The following is a 17,201-nucleotide window of genomic DNA, read 5'->3' on the forward strand; positions in this document are numbered from 1 at the left end:
TGCATGGACCGATACAAAACGAGCAATATGTACCCCTCTGTATAGGCAGTAAATATCGGTCCAATAGGAGATCGATACGTGGACTGCCTTCTATCGGGCGGTACCATAATCTGATCCCGTATCGAGTGATATGAGGTCTGTATCTAGCGATAATGATCAAATTTCGATCATTACCAATCAAGGGCTAAGATCGTCCTATTTCAAATGGTCAAATTAATCGTTTAAACCATTAAAAAGGGTTTTTAAACCCTTGCCTTTGCTAATTACAAGTGCATTACAAACCAATCACATGAGTGATGACACGTGTAACACTGCACAATCTTTTTTATTATTATTATTATGAAATTTTATCACTTTATATTAATGATGAATATATATTGTGACGTCCCTAGATCTGTGCTGGGAATGAGATCATAATGAGATCATGATAATAAGACTAATTCGTCTATAAACACAGACCCTAAATATCCTGATCATAGGTTACTTGAGAGGGATATCGAGATAACCGGACAAACCAGTGTGCTATACATCCGCCCATATGATGAGGCAGTTGATCTCATAGCTGCTTACGTGGGAACACTAGAAAACCAGTGTGCTATACACCCGCACATATGATGAGGCATTTGATCTCATAGCTACTTATGTGAGAACACTAGAGATATAGTACAGGTGCTCATTGGAGAATGAGTTTATTAAATGATCAACTTAATGATATCTTATCGTCGTACAACAATTCCATAATTTCAATTACGTGTTTGGTCCTTAGACTTGAGATACAAAGGATGCTCTGTATGAGTATTGCACTCTTTGACAACGGACTTATAGGTTTGAAAGTTTTAAATCTAGCACAGTCGGTAATCGGGAGTGATAGCCAACTTTACGAAGGCAATTGAGTGTTAATAAAGGATCATCCACTCTCAATTTCATGAGAAGAATATCTTATGTGTTCTCACTCAGGCAAATCCTTAGCAAGAGTTGATCGGATCATGATGAATTCGATAAGTGTAAGATTCGGATTGAGAGAAAAAGAGTTCTCCGAGAGAATCTGATTAGAATGAGACTCGAATCGATTTCGTATGGGCATGACAACGCCATGCCCAGTATACGATCTTTGGGATATTAGATGGATGAGGGACCATAGATACACGGTAACTAAGGGCAAACATGTCCAATGGATTAGATCCTCCTGTACCGTTTGGGGACTATGACATAGTGGCCTAGTATGTCCATAGAAGATAAATTAAATAAATTATTATGAGGATAATAAATTACTGAGTCAGAAAGAGTTCTGGCAGGTGCAACTCACGACCAACTCGGTATTGGACCTAGAGGGTCACACACATATGATAGGTGACGCGACGAATAGAGGATTAGACATATGATGTCTAATAAGCCCTTGTTTTACTAAATCTTTTGGGTGAGACCCAATAGGGCGTAGAGTGGTTATTAGATGGAGATCCAATATCCATTAAGTAGAGGGGTTATTGGATGAAGATCCAAAACTCAAAAGGAAGGATCCATCGGGGTTAACTTGAGAGGCCTTTCTATAAATTGGAGAGGGACCAAAGGCTTATAGGCTAGACTCCTTTGGTCCTTTCCTCCATTGCCATCAACCCTATTTGGAGTGTGAGGACAACAAGAAGGATTAGCCCCTTCTTAAATTGCTACTGCCTTGTTGTGCGCAAAAGCAAGGAAAAGCACATGCTTCAAAAGGAGGTGTGTCACTGCTTCATCAGCCATATGGATCACCGCTAGAGAGGAGAACGCGAGATCTCCTTCATCCGCGGACTTGGATCTGTATTGTTTGGGAATATACAAGTTCCCTTAGGTGAGATCGTCTTACACACCTTACGTAGTTTTCTGTTTTACCAGTTTTACACTCCCGATCGTCGCACAACAATTCGATGAACCTATTTTGGGAATCTTGTTTTTGTTTTATTTTTTCGTTACGTATATGATGCTCTCTGCGGTTTCTTAACAGCTTCCCCCCTCGATACGAGCAATACGTACCAATCCAATAGGGGACTAATACAGGCAATACATTGGTATATTCCCATGTATCATGTGTCGGTACACTTGGTATGGCTCAGTACAACTTAGTATGTACCGTACTGATAGCTAGTCGACACACTAATACGAACCGATAAGGCCAACCTTGAGTAGGGTGTCAAATATAATCCTTAAGTGGAAAAGGAATGTGCTGCCACTTTGATGAGTGAGGAACATCACTCCGTTTATTCTAAATAAGTATAATATGGGTTCTCTACATTCAATATTAAAAGAATAAATATTGGAAGAATAAAGAATCAGAGTAAGTCCTTGGTGCACCTTCAATTGTTCGACTAATACTAATGTGACAATAGACTTAGTATATACAAAATGATATTACCTATTGATTTATGCATAATTGTATTTATATTATCTTGAGGTCACTTATTATTTTAAATAAATTTAATTTTATGGATTTATGATTTTAAAAGATTCATACTCAGCATGATTACTGAAATATTTTATTTTATATTTACTATTCAAATTTTAAACCAAGGATTGAAATATCGTACCGTACCGGAGTTTTAACATTCGCTCGATACGGTACTGTATACCGAGCGGTATTATATATATAATATATATATATAATTTGGTGACGTCGCCTTGGTGATGCCGCGTAATATATATATATATATATATAAGTAAAAAAAATCTTATATATATTTATATATAAAAAAAAGAATTTTTCGACAACGTTGCCGAGGTGACGTCGCGTCGCCTTTTTCGACGACACGACGTCGTCGCAATCCGTGTACCGGTTTGTTGACGGACCGATATGTACCGCCCGGTACGAGCGATATTATTCGAAATTGTAATTCTTGTTTTAAACGATCCAGATCATAAGACTTTGGTAAAATAGATATTTTTATATCACTTATTAACGTCACTAGAAGTTCTCGCTCTTTGTGATTCCTAGCTTGAGCTACTAAAGCTTCTTAGTTATTTTTAAGACAATTTTCCTATCTTTAATAAGACTAATGAAATATTATCTTTTAAATTAATTGAATTATTCTAGAATTGCTCCAGGTGAATATCTTTTGAATGATGCTCACATATTTTGTTGTGTTAAAAAAAAACAGTATGTGACAATTTAGATCTAAAAAATACAATGTTAAAGAGTTTTTACCACTTGACATGTATTTCTAAGGGTTAGATGAGAGGACATGAATCAATGAGTTTGCTAAATTGCTTCCATAATATAAGGAAGATCTAGGTCAAACAATACAAGACACCAGTTTTGTTTTGTTTTCATCAGTAAGTTGAAGAACTAGTTTTTTTCCATTTACCATTAAATGTATGTCTTATTTCTATTGTTTGTGCTGAGAGTACAACAACAACAATAAAACTGTAAATCTCAACATTCGTGTTGATAGTACATAAACCATAAAATAAAAAGGAAAAGGAAAATTAGAAACGAGAGTAAAGATGAGGGAAAAAAGGAAAGAAACAATTTCTTTAAACATTTTATACATAACATAAATCTAATTCTTTAATCAAATCTTGTGTGATCAGTGACTAGTAAATCGAGGTCAGGTTTGTTGACAGCCAGTTGGACACTCATAACAAACCTAGAAGGCATGATGGGGCCCGTGAGGATTTGAAGTACTGACATCGTGTATACCAGTACAACTGCCTTAAATTATATACAACAACAACAAAGTCATAAATCTTAACTGTTTGTGGTCGATTATTGTCTTAAATTATGTCTAGTACAAAAATAGTAGGTAAAATATTTCTAAAGCATATTAGTGAAACAAAACATTAGTTAACTTATTATGATTCTCACAAAAGAAAATTCAATTTGTAACAGAATTAACTATTTGAACCTTTGAATATCTTAAACAATATGAGAAGCTTCCAATATAAAGGAATGAATGTTTTTTATTCACCAAGAAATGACATATATTTCATCATATATGATTTAATAAGATAGTCAAGCAAGCAAATGGGAATGAGTGTGTAACAAACTCCAAAAAAGGCAAAAACAACTTTGGATAACATTATCAATTAGCATCTTCAATCATTGCATGGAAAAGATTAAATAAGGATACCATCATTCCAAGCCAGGACGCCATCGTGTATTCCCCGATGCCAATAGGCATCACAGCTAGGAAGTAGTTCAACATGCTAAATGGAAGTAAAGGTGCAAGCCTAAGCAGCAATACAATCTGCAGGAAGAGAAAAGTGAAACTGAGTGTCAGCATAGTTAAATTATTTTCAAACACACTATGGTACCATTTCACGGGATTAATTGTATGAAACAATAAGAAAATCCAATTAGTCAAATATCGACTCACGCCAGTATATTTTGTCATATAATTTATGGAAAAAGGCTATTTAAGCAAAACCATGCAATGCATGTCAGAATAGCAACTGAAAAAAAGTATAGCTGATGCTTTTTTTAGCAAACATTCAAAATCTCTTTTTAACCTTCACAAATATCAAAACTTCTTAGATGGATGGATTATGCAAACTCTAACTATAATAAACAATTCAAGCATGAGCTAAAGATGCTGAAAAAATATCTAGTCTGCAATTAAATAATACAAGTTCTAAAACAGATTTTTGACCATGTATAAGGGTGTTTATCATGTGAATCCTACTAAAAAAATTTATATACCAGACATACTGGAGCAAATTCATAAGAACTATATCAGATTAAGAAAAATCAGCCTATTTTACTCTGGAATTCTGTGAACTGATAAAACAAACTTATCCTGAAAAGTCGTGAGTATATTAACATGATTTAACCAGAGAGATATACTCTTGTTAAAATGCAATTGGTATTGTTTGAAAAAAAATCATGAGAATTAGGAACAATTTTAAATACTCAAATTCATTTTGTGCTCTTTTTGAAAAGTTGTTTTATCATAAGCCCTATGTAAAGTAGGCAAGATGCAAGGAGTTCTCCAAGAGCTTCAACAAAACCTTAAATCCAGATCTCTGAATTGCAGCAGCAACAGCCTGAAACTCTGGATAATCATTCAACTTGGAGACAACATAAGGCCTTCCTAACTGTAAAAGAATCACAGAAAGATGCTAGTGATTGAGTCATGTGAGAAACATCAAATATTCCATAAACTAATCAGTATTGTTTGGTGGATGCAGTTCACATAGGAATACTGGATGAGTAAATAAAAAATCTCGTTAGGACAAGCGCTGATGATAAACCTATCACTGAGCAGAGGTAGAGGATACGAGTAATGAATACAAAATAAAGAACATGGCCATGTAATTCCATAATTTTCTTTATTGTTAGCAGAAAATAAAGCAGATACATCCATTGCAAAGGTAGGAGACCGTAGACACAGTTTGCATTAGGTTAGAAAGTGACTTCGCCCATATGGACCAGCCATTGACACTGCTTTGGTTTCACTTGCAATAACCCCTGTTAGGTCCCTCTTCTTCACATCTTTAAAAGAGCACCTTAACTCACAGTCCATATGAGCACCATAAAAAGCACAGAATCTAGCCTTCAGTTGCAATTTAGGGATACACCATGATGGATTTTGAAACATGAGGACTTCCAAGTATGCCTTTATCAAGCAGTATTCTTGCCCACGTATGTTTAACTTCTAAGTTATGGCACAATCCAGTATACTATTGCTATAGAAGCATGCACCTTTATTGAAAATCATAATGAAGTGTAATATAAACAGCTAACAATAGATGCAAGGTAAAACTCCTAAGTGAAATAAACAGCATCATCTCAAAACATTGGAATACAAAGCTCCAATTTCACCTAAAAACAAAAGGAAAAAATATATACTTGTTTTTCTAATAAGTTTGTCAGCTAGATCTTAGCATTTGACTTATCACTATTACACCATACGAGATAGTTCTATATTATAGTTAATACCTGTAAATTATCAGGTTTGCACATCTTATCCAACTTAAAATTGAGTCAAATTCATGTGGTTCAAGAAAGTTGGACAGCTTAGGTTATTGGATTCTCAATGACTTAGATCTGATCCCAAATCAACATAAGGATCCAATAATTTTAGTTCTTTCGTCTTTTGCCATGGTTATCAACAACCTCCAAAATTTCAATCCCAAAGAAACAATAAATATGAGAAAAACTATTGCTTCAGATGACAAAAGTAGACTAGAGTAAAGAGGGAATCTAATTTGTTAATTACAGGCCATCACAGATTCAAAATTTTTATTACCGTTCTACCAAGTAAAAATGCAGCTACAGAACCAAGTGTTGATCCAATTGAATCAGCAAAAAAGCCTATCAGCAATCCAAACAGATATCCACCACCAAGCTGGCAAATGAAAATCATATATTAGAATTTGAAAGTCAGAAACAAAAGGATATGTGCATCTTTAACCTTTATCACCATTGGCCTACAAGAATTCATCATAAGCTAAACAAGAACAAAAATACCATAAATGGCTCTCGTATCTGATTTGCTGATATAGAAACAAAAGGAAAGCACAATAATATTGGATATATTAATTGTTACATAAGCAATGCAAGGACAGCCATAAATAACATATAATTGTTTATCAAGTCCGAAACATAGAGGAACATCAAAAGTTGGAAAACTGTCATAAGTTCATATCCCACAGGGATTCAATCTCACCGATATATATATAGATATATGTATGTATATATATATATATATATGTATGTATACATATATACATACATACATATATACACACACACACACACATATATATCATACATATATATATACATACATATACACACACACACACACATATATATATATGTATATATATATATATGTGTATGTATATATATATATATATATATATATATACACACACACATATATATATACATATATATATATATAGGGAGTATTCCAGCACCAAGCGCAGGTAGCCGCTAGCGAGCTGACGTGAAGGACAGCACGGCATCTGTCTGATGTGGGAGAGGGCTGGGCTGGCGATCGACACTCTCTGGGCCATCTTCTATCAGCCTCGTGCCACATGGGACGATACAGATCGATGTCATGCCACAGGAGCCTGAACAAGCCGATCCACATCGCAGGGGGTTGTACGGGTCAATCACCTGCATGAATGCGCTGCAGGAGGTATGGGAGGTCCTTGCAGCCATAATTCCTTCCCGCCGACTCCACAGGTGTAAAAATCGGTCCCTGATGCCTAAAGAGAGGACTGATCCTAAATATCCTCACTAGATAAAGAACCAATTCCCCATCAGTTAACTTAAGCATCGGAGGGGTCGGGTCGAGAATCCCTCCCGACATCAACCTATTGTGCAAGGTTCCAACGAAGATCAAATCTACTCCAACTCCACCACGAGATAACCTTGGAATCGCCCTCGCCAGCCCCCACTCAGTCTCAGCCACTTCGTCCCTCCCTTGAGAAGACCCACCCAGATGATTTCGCACCACTCCCAGTTCACGACATCAAGTTTACATACATACATACATACATACATACATACATACATACATACATTGGTATTTTTTTCCATTATAGTTTTCATTTGATATTTTCTTTTTTTCCCCTTTTGGGTGGGGTAGGGAGGGTTGAAAGAAAGAAGTCATGGAATGGTGATGGTGAACAAAAGTTGTAATGTGATCATAGATTTGCTTATCAGAGCTTGGCACTTAGCATAATTGTGATCTGCTGCAACGTAAAGATCCAAAATTATGCATAATCAATTTAATTTCCTTCGGATGCATTTTGTTCCCTAATAACCATATTGACTAGAGATTGTTCTTTAATAATGAGATAAATCGAAACAGTTACAAAATATTTGGAAATAGAGATCCTTACATTCATACGGTATTCTCAAGAGTTCTTATCATAAGAACACAGTGCTGGAAGGGTCATAATTTCTCATGGACCATACTGTACTTGCTTAGTACAATACATGCATAAAATATGTGTCTACATCAACAGGGAAACAAACTTCAAAACTTCATATACACAAAATCTCATCCCAAGAACAAGCAAAATACAAGATGGAAAATTTCATTAATTGAGATATACTACATATCAATAAGAAGTGTAATTGTCCAAATAAGTAAACTTTAATAATATTAAGAGAAATTTGTGCTTACACTAAGTATTGATGCCGGAACAGCTAGAATTGTCAAAGGAATATATGCAACAGCCCTGATTATAAAGAACAAATTGAGAAGGTTAATTTTCTTTGATAAGTAGCTGTAAAATTTTGGCATCAAACACTAAGAAAAAGGTACATATGATGATATGGTACATGACATGAAAGCTTTCATAAGATGGTTTTACAAAACGATGACCAAAACTTGTAAAGGAATTCCAATAGTCTTTAACCAATAGAAATAACCGAAACAAGACATAAGTGCCAACAGAAATTTCAAAGAAAGAGCTTTATGATAAACATAAAAACTGCAAAAAACAAAAAACAAAATCTGGCAAGTCATAGTTGCACTTAACATTGCTAGTCATAGGTGCCCAGCAAGCCAATCACGTGAGTGATGGCACGTGTGACTTGATACAGAATCTTTTTGCTTATTATGTTTTGGCGTATATCACTTTATAACTATTGCATAAATGCATATATATATTGTGATGTCCTTGGATTTGTGCAATGGGAATCGGATCGTGATGAGATCACGATAATGAGATCGATTCACCTTTAAACACATATCCTAAATAATCCCGGTCATAGGTTACTCGAGAGGGACATCGTGATAACCGGATAGACTGGTGTGCTGTATACCCGTCCATATGATGGATGCAGCTGGTCTCATAGCTGCTCGTATAGGGACACTAGGGATACAGTACAGGTGCTCATTGGAGAATGAGTTCACTGATTGATCCGCTTACGGAATGCTGGATGGTTGATGATGCCTTATTGTCAGACAGTGATTCCGTAGTCCTAGTGGTGTATCTGGTCCTTAGACTTGAGACACCAAGGATGTCCTGTATGAGTGCTCCACTCTTTGATACCAGACTTATAGGTTTGGCTGTCCCCAGATCTAGTACAGCTGGTCATTGGGAGTGGTAGTCGACCTTACGAGGGCTATTGAGTGTCAATAGAGGATCATCCACTCTCGGCGTCATGAGAGGAATATCCTATGTGTTCTTGCTCAGACAAATCCCTGGCCAGGGTCATTCGGGTTGAGAGAGAAAGAGTTCTCCGGGAGAATCCGATTAGAGCGAGACTCGAGTAGAAACCGTATGGGTCTGACAGCATCATGCTCGATATACGGTCTCTGGGATATTAGATGGATGAGGGACTATAGGTACATGGTAACTGAGGACAGACAGGTCCAATGGATTGGATTCCCCTGTATCGTCTGGGGACTATGGCGTAGTGGCCTAGTACGTCCGTAGTTGATGAGTCGAGTGAATTATTACAGAGATAATAATTCACTGAGTTAGAAGGAGTTCTGACAGGTATGACTCACGGCCAGCTCGATATTAGGCCTAGAGGGTCACACACATATGGTAGGCATTGCGATGAGTAGAGGTTCGGATATGAGATATCCGACGGAGCCCTTGTCTTATTGGATGCAGATCCAATACCCACTAGGGAAGGACCCATTAGGGTTTGACACGGGATCTTTATAAATAGGAGGGATTCACAGCCTCATAGACTAGAGTCTTTGCTTGCCTTTCCTATTCTCCTCTCCCTCTCCACCTCAGAGTAGGCCTGGAGTTTTGAGGAGCGTCGTCGCAACCCTGCTGTGTGGATCACCGCTAGAGAGGAGGACGCTTGACCTCCTTCACCCTCTCCTAAGGATCTGCAAGGAAACAGGGATATACGATCTCCCTAGGTAACACAATCTCTATACGCAGTTTTGTGTTTTGCGGATTTTTTGCGCACCAATCTTCGCACGACGACGAACATCCTTTTGGGAATCGGGGATTTTTGTTTTCTTGTTCTTCCGCTGCGCATATGATGTCGCCCCCCAATGATTTCCCAACAAACATTAGCTGCAATAGTAACTTAGCTACTAGGTGTTGCTCACATACTTCTAACTGCATCAACTATGACCTGTGAAACAAATAATAGAAGGCCAACCCAAGCTACACCTTGCTTGTATATAAAGCTGCTTCACACTTTGAATACAGATCCTATAGAGACAAGTGTCCTATTGAGGCTGGAGACTCATGAAAATTTCTTAGTTCCCACCAACAAACCCATTAATCATAAGAAACATATTACAATGCTCCTCACTTATAGTAAACAATCTAACAGTAGCAAGATTATGATCTATTCTTCATGTGCCTAGCCCTCATAGGAAAAGATTCATACTGAAGATATCCTCTCTGGTAAAAATGTTCATGCCTTGCAACTGTACCTTTGACCAGTGCACGATCTCATCAACTATGTTCTTCCTGCCCCAAAGAACATCTACTCTACTTAGTCAACATTCTGAAAGCACATCATGATGTCAAAGAATGAACAGGATTGTCAAGAATACCGCTCAGTACGGTACGATACAGTATACCGAGCGGTATATCGTTCAGTATACCGCTCGGTATATGTATATGTATATATATATATATATATATATAAAAGATTTTTTTATATATAATATTTTTATAAAATGCGACGTCACCTCATATATATATATATATATTTTTTATTTTTTTTCCTTCTCCGGGCGACGTTGCCTTTTAATATATATAAATATATATATGTATATATATATATATATGTATATATATATACATATATATATACATGGTATGCAATACCGAATGGTACCATCCGGTATGGGCAGTACATACCGGTCCGACGACATACTGGTATGCGGACCGCCCGATACCGCTACAGTACTACAGTATTACACTGTACAATGCTACAGTATTATACTATAGCAGTGCTACAGTGCTACAGTATGAAGAAAATATATAAAAATTATTCGGTACACTAGGGTGTACCGCTCGGTATGCCCTGGTGTACCACTCAGTACACCGGTACCATACCATATCGAGCTAACCTCGAAATACCGGTACGATACGATACGGTATTGCATATCTTATATATATATATATATATATATATATATATATATATATATATACTGTCCGGTGACGAGCGGTCCGTGTACCGGTCAGCTGACGGACCGGTACGTACCACCCAGTACATGCGGTATTATTCGAAACTGCATACCTTGTTATGTATATCACAAACCATCTAATTACTAAAAGTTGACTACCTATGGTAAACGTATGGCTTCGAATTTACATTATGTAATATATAAGTTCTAAAATAAATGTTTTTATACTTACATTATGTGGGGTGTTTGGCAGTAAGAAATTCAATTTTCAATGTTTTCATCCTTAAGATGAATATATGGAGGATCTTAGTGTACTCTACTGTTAGGTTTCTTGTGCATATGTTTTCAGATGTTATATAAATATGAGAATAAGTATAAAATATAAAAGATATATTGGAAACATTTCCTATTGAATTCAGTAATAGTACATTGTCTAATGGCAATCTGACATGCCAAAATTTAGATCACATAGTCTCGAAGTCTATCATGATTGTCCATAATTTGTTAACAGTCAGGGTTGCGAAAAAATATAAGTTAAAATATGATTTACAACTCATGTTTATTGAACCAAAGGAAAGAAAAGAGAAAAAAAATCATAACTCACACTTCTAGCAGAAGATGATATTATTTTTAAATAAAATTAAAATAATTTGATAACCATATCATATTGGTCTTTGAACTTAATACCTTCTATAAACAGGGATTTGTCGAGCTAGACTCCAAGTGCATATAAGCAACAACATAATAAATACAATGATAAACACATTCTATAGTTGATTTGCTCTGCCATGCTGTATCTTGGTGAGTCACAGCAATTGCATGCCAAAGCACATATTAGGTATAGTTAGAATGTTTCACAATGATAAAATCAATAACCATGGAAAAATGGTAAAATGGACCCATAAAAGAAAGCATTATAAGCAAACATGAGGTAAAGCAAACCAATGATTTGCAACAACCATCTATAAAAATTGTCAAGCCTAGCAATTAAGATGGGACTTACAGCACAACAGGACCCCACGGACCAACATTCTGCTTTATCCACACCAAAAAGTCATTCAAAATCTGTAAGAAATCCAAGTTAGTTACAACTATTAGTCAACTAAAAAGACCACCATAGGATACTCTATAATTTGCTGTATGATGTTTTCTATTGTATCAAGATCTTGAACGCATAAGGATGCCGGCATGTAATATATGTCAGTAGGGAGAAATAGCATCTCTGAAGTTTCACTGCCTCAAATAATTGTAAGTTCTATTGATCAAGGATTGATGTTTTGATCAGCAGATGTCAGCATGGGATAATACCATGCTAAAAAGGTAATGGCATGTGTCATGCTTACCGATGATGCAGCTGTTAGCATATGATAATAAATTTCTAGCCTAGGTCTACGCATTAAATGATGGTCCTTGCTCTTAATGCAAACCCAAGGGATTCAAAGTAATTTTATTTTTCCCCACATTCTAGACAATTTGAATCAATTTCATTCATCACATTTCCAATTCAATGTTTGAACTTGATTGAACCACATCTGTTGGGAAATTTTCTCCAGCACAGCAAAGTAAATGAGGATGGCCTTAAAATCTGTAAATTTATGTAACTTCCATGTCTGTCCAACCTAACAAGCAGCGGTATTTTTCAACCCCTCCCGTTTTGATACACAGCTTGATTCAATAAGCATAGACATTCTTCCTACCAACGCAACCAAAGCCTAGTTGAGGCTAAACATAGTCTAGTTTAGTTTACCCGAAAATTGTCAGGGAGAGTCAAACATGTTTCCTATTTGTCCATTTACTTAATAATATCAGTTAGTAAATTGTTGGCGTTGTTTACACAGTCTAACTTGACAACGAAAAGTGACATTACTCCTTGTATCGAGAAGTTCACAAAAGACATATTATAAGAGATCCTCGATAATCTCTTGAAAAAATTGTCACAGGAGACTAATTGATAAATTGTAATCCACGATTGCTTTGTCAAACTGCGATTACTATGAAAATGCTGTGTCTGATGAAGAAGATCACGGATGCAGCAGATAGACCGGTTTATACAAGAGCAAGACGAAATGTGGGTCACCTTTTGGACAGGGAGGGTGAAGAAAGCGGCGACGACGGCGGCGACGAGGAGGACGAGGAGGGAGATCCTGATGGCGGAGGACCAGGAGACGGCCATCGACAACCCGCCCCTCCCCTCCCCCTCCCCCGACGACCACTTTGGCCGGACTCCGCCCCTCTACGAGGAAGGCGAAGGCCACAATCCCCCTCTCTCTCTCTCTCTTTCTCGCCAAAGCTCAAAGCTAAAGCCTATATTAGAATCAAAAAGGACTTCCAATAAAAGCGGCGGTTTCGCTGGCTCTCCACTCGCATTTCTGTTCTCGGAGATTCTTTTATATACATACGTAAGCGTATACATAACAAACGGACGAATGTGTTTGTTGGCTGTTTGTTTGGATAAAAGGAATCAACAGATCACGTACGTACGGGGGAATATCATGATGTGCCGCACGAACCTTAAAGCACCTCATCGTTTGAAATGAGTGCTAAGGTGATGATTGAGTGTACAAAGTTAGGAATGAGTGCAATGGGATCCACCTGTAACATTTAATTTAAAATTTCTGAAATATGGATATAATGGGATTGACAAATTAAGCTAAAGTTGGTAGAGGAGAGCGACGAGATACTTTAAGATTCCCGTAATAACAGATGATATTGATGAATTGTAATCTGCAATGGATAAATTTTGGAAATAAAAATTCTACTTTTTGAGAAATTGATGCTCTCGTTTTCAAAAATTTTGATAAGAGGATTTTGTTTTTTTTGTGAAAGATAATCTTACCCATTTATTGTTCATCCTTTATTGTCTTTGTCTCTGTCTCTATCTCTAGTAATCTCTACCCTCTCATCCATTACCCGATGTTTCTATCATCTATGTTTTTATTTTTGATGGAGAGGGCCGTAAGCCATGACTACGAACGGTCGTTCAAACGAGACGAAAGGTAAGTATATATCGCACTCTCGACCTGCCATTCCTTCTCTCTTTGCCGTGTCCTTCTCATCCATCTCTGCAAAAGCCAAACCCATGGCCACAGACCACGATTCTCCTCGCATCACGCCTATCGCAGAGCCACCGCCATGGCCACCTCGACCCTGCTCTCCCTCCCCGCCTCCGACGTCCCGACGACCGCGGCCACCGCCTCGGTCGTGGTCTCCATCACCGTCTTCGTCGCCCTCCTCTGCGCCTGTCTCGTCATCGGTCACCTCCTCGAGGGCAGTCGCTGGGCCAACGAGTCCATCGCCTCCCTCCTCCTGGTTTGGCTTCCCGTCCCCTTCTCCTCTCCTGGTTTTAGAGCTGAGGCTTTGTAGCTTGGGGTCTGCTTTATTTACGCTCATGAGCTCATTCTTTCTTTTAGGGTTTGTGTGCTGGTCTTGTGATGCTGTTGGTTACCAAATGGAAGAGGTCCCGCATCCTCACGTTTGATGAGGAACTGTTCTTCATATATCTGTTGCCTCCCATCATCTTCAACGCCGGGTATTTCCCCTTACTTTAGTATTTGATTCTTCTAATTGGTAGATTAGGACAATACGAGCATAAAAGAAAACCAAAGATGATCATTTCTACTGAAATTACTCAATTTTCTCATTCCTTTCTGCTATATATATATATATATATATATATATATATATATATATATACTCATGATTATCAGGCACAGGTATATTTTTATCTATTGATGTAAATTTCTTCATGGTGAAAACATAGTCCGAAAGAAACTGAAGAACCAAGAGCACAATTTTTAATTTGGGACAGCACATTCTCTGCTGATACACTGTCAGCAGTGGTACACCCTCGTATGACATAATACTTCAATAATTATCTTTTCTTTCTAATCCACCCTTCTCAATACCACTTCATACTGGTGTCAGCACAGAGACAGGACTCATACTGATGGCATTGCATATACTTGTGGCATGTGTCATGCCAGCAGCTAATTGGCACAATGGTGTGTGCATGGCAAGTAAAACATTTGGTTAAGAGCATATGTTCGTGAAAGAGCATGAGACTAAAAAGCAATTGATTTTTCTAAAAAGCCACTATATGCTGGTGTCAGCACAGTGATGACAGGATTCATAGCATTACATATACTTGGTGCATGCATCATGTCAGCAGCTGATCGGCACAATGGTGAGTGCATGGCAAGTAAAAACAGTTGGTTAAATCATGTATTCATGGAAGAGCATGAGACTAAAAGCAATGGAATTTTCTCAAAAGCCACTACTTGCTGTTATCAGCACAGTGATGACAAGATTCATACTGATGGCACGGCACGGAGTTATGACATGCATCATGCCAGCAGCTGATCACGTAATGGTGTGTACATGCCAAGGAAAACACTGTTTAAGAGCATGTATCTGCAGAAGAGCATGAGACTAAAAATAATGGATTTTTTCTCAAGATTATACTTAGCAATATATGTGAATACCCTACTCTTTGACACCCAAGTCATAAAAACTTGGTATGCAACCTTATCGTGGAGTCAAAGTTAAATTTCATAAAAACTTGGCTGAAAAATGATGTGGTGAATGCTTCAAAAAAAGATAGCAATGAACTAGAGAAAAGATTCTTCAAAGTGATATGACTTAGTTAAGAGCAAAGACTTAATCAGGGTGTACCGTCACACATATACTTATTCATGCTTGAATTTGAATTCTATTTGTGCAATATGACATGTCCTGAACTATATTTACATGCACTCGAGGGATTCTTAAGTGACTATTCACACAGGCACAGTTTTATCTACATGCAGAATTGGTGAGATTGAGATCGTTTACTTAATCTTACAAGTTAAATAACTTAATTTTCAGGTGTGCTACTTGCATAAGCGTTATTAAGCAAATACCAATTTCAGTGTCATGGTAGTTTTCTTTCTAGACAAATTTCTTCCCTTATCTGAGCCCAATTTATGTGCAGTTTTCAGGTCAAGAAAAAACAATTTTTTCGAAATTTCTCAACAATTCTACTGTTTGGTGTACTAGGAACACTAATATCCTTTTGCATCATCTCCACAGGTAAGAAGTGTTGTTTCTTAGAATGTCAACAAACTTAAATCTGGAACTCAGTTATTTTATGATTAATGCACATCCCCTCTCTCAATTTTCATTTTTTGATTTATATGTGAAGAGATGAAGGAACATTGTGAACCTACAATTTATTTGCATATTGTTTCTATTTAATGTACATCCCCTCGTGCACTGGGTACATCCTTTTTATTGTTTCTATTTGATATTAACATTACCTTCTTTGTCTAATACAACCTATATTATACTTTACTTTTATTATTTCTTTGGCATTACCTATGAGCTATCAAACATGGACACGATCTTGGAATTCTAGTAAGACATCTCCAATGGAACAAATCTTGAAAAGGTATGACACAAAAGGCCATAGACCCAACAATCAGTGGAGACAATTTTTCTCCATATATTAGTGTAGTTTTATGTTAGAGAACATACTTTAAATCAATGGATGTGTTATCTAAAAATCCCATTATTATGGCTTGTTTACATCTCATCCATAGCATTTCCACTATTATCAAGAAGAAACCAACATATCCTAATGATTCACATTTCACTTCTGTTATTTGCCTTCATTGGAAAAAATGGTGGAATATAACCCAACCTACAAATAAACCTCATTCAAAACATCAACTGACTCCTTTGCCTTTAGGCCAAGTACCTGTTAGTATAATTGTTTCTATCCTTTTTTGTGCCCATCAACTAATTTTCCAGTCTGTTGTATAATGAAGATGAATTTGGGAGTAGGAAATTGGTTTTTTGGCCTGTTCCTAGTGAGCATTGGATGACAAGAAGAGGAGACAGAAATATTCTAAACAGGAGGCATGGACAACTTAGAAAAAGTAGAGAAATTATTATGGGCATTTTTGTCCATATGTATAATGGTTTACTACTGAAATGAACATTGATGCGATGCTATATACAGTAGAAATACTCTTAGTTATGTATTAAAAATATCTATAACCCTCTGTTTCAGGCACCCACAGAGTGATATATGGCATGTGCATGCACTAAATTGTTTCTTCATGTCTAAAACAGTGTATACAAGCATGTTATTGTAATCTCTGCAATTGAACT

General features: G+C 37.0%; 2 protein-coding genes across 2 annotated transcripts; one reads left to right on the top strand and one right to left on the bottom strand.

Annotated features, from left to right (window-relative positions):
* Nucleotides 1-54: 54 nt before the first annotated feature.
* Nucleotides 55-13,393, bottom strand: LOC135665992 (uncharacterized). The gene is made up of 6 exons (XM_065177463.1): nucleotides 13,129-13,393; nucleotides 12,055-12,116; nucleotides 8,115-8,169; nucleotides 6,219-6,317; nucleotides 4,978-5,064; nucleotides 55-4,217 (listed from the first exon to the last, which is right to left on the bottom strand). The coding sequence occupies exons 1-6, from the start codon at nucleotides 13,222-13,224 to the stop codon at nucleotides 4,053-4,055; spliced, it is 564 nt and encodes a 187-aa protein (XP_065033535.1). The 5' UTR covers nucleotides 13,225-13,393; the 3' UTR covers nucleotides 55-4,052.
* A 562-nt stretch (nucleotides 13,394-13,955) lies between these two features.
* Nucleotides 13,956-17,194, top strand: LOC135665991 (sodium/hydrogen exchanger 3-like). Its single transcript, XM_065177462.1, has 3 exons — nucleotides 13,956-14,360; nucleotides 14,462-14,580; nucleotides 16,021-17,194. The coding sequence occupies exons 1-3, from the start codon at nucleotides 14,184-14,186 to the stop codon at nucleotides 16,154-16,156; spliced, it is 432 nt and encodes a 143-aa protein (XP_065033534.1). The 5' UTR covers nucleotides 13,956-14,183; the 3' UTR covers nucleotides 16,157-17,194.
* The last annotated feature ends 7 nt before the right edge of the window (nucleotides 17,195-17,201 follow it).

The sequence above is a fragment of the Musa acuminata genome, unplaced genomic scaffold (genome assembly GCF_036884655.1).
Source record: "Musa acuminata AAA Group cultivar baxijiao unplaced genomic scaffold, Cavendish_Baxijiao_AAA HiC_scaffold_1057, whole genome shotgun sequence".
NCBI classification, from domain to species: domain Eukaryota; kingdom Viridiplantae; phylum Streptophyta; class Magnoliopsida; order Zingiberales; family Musaceae; genus Musa; species Musa acuminata.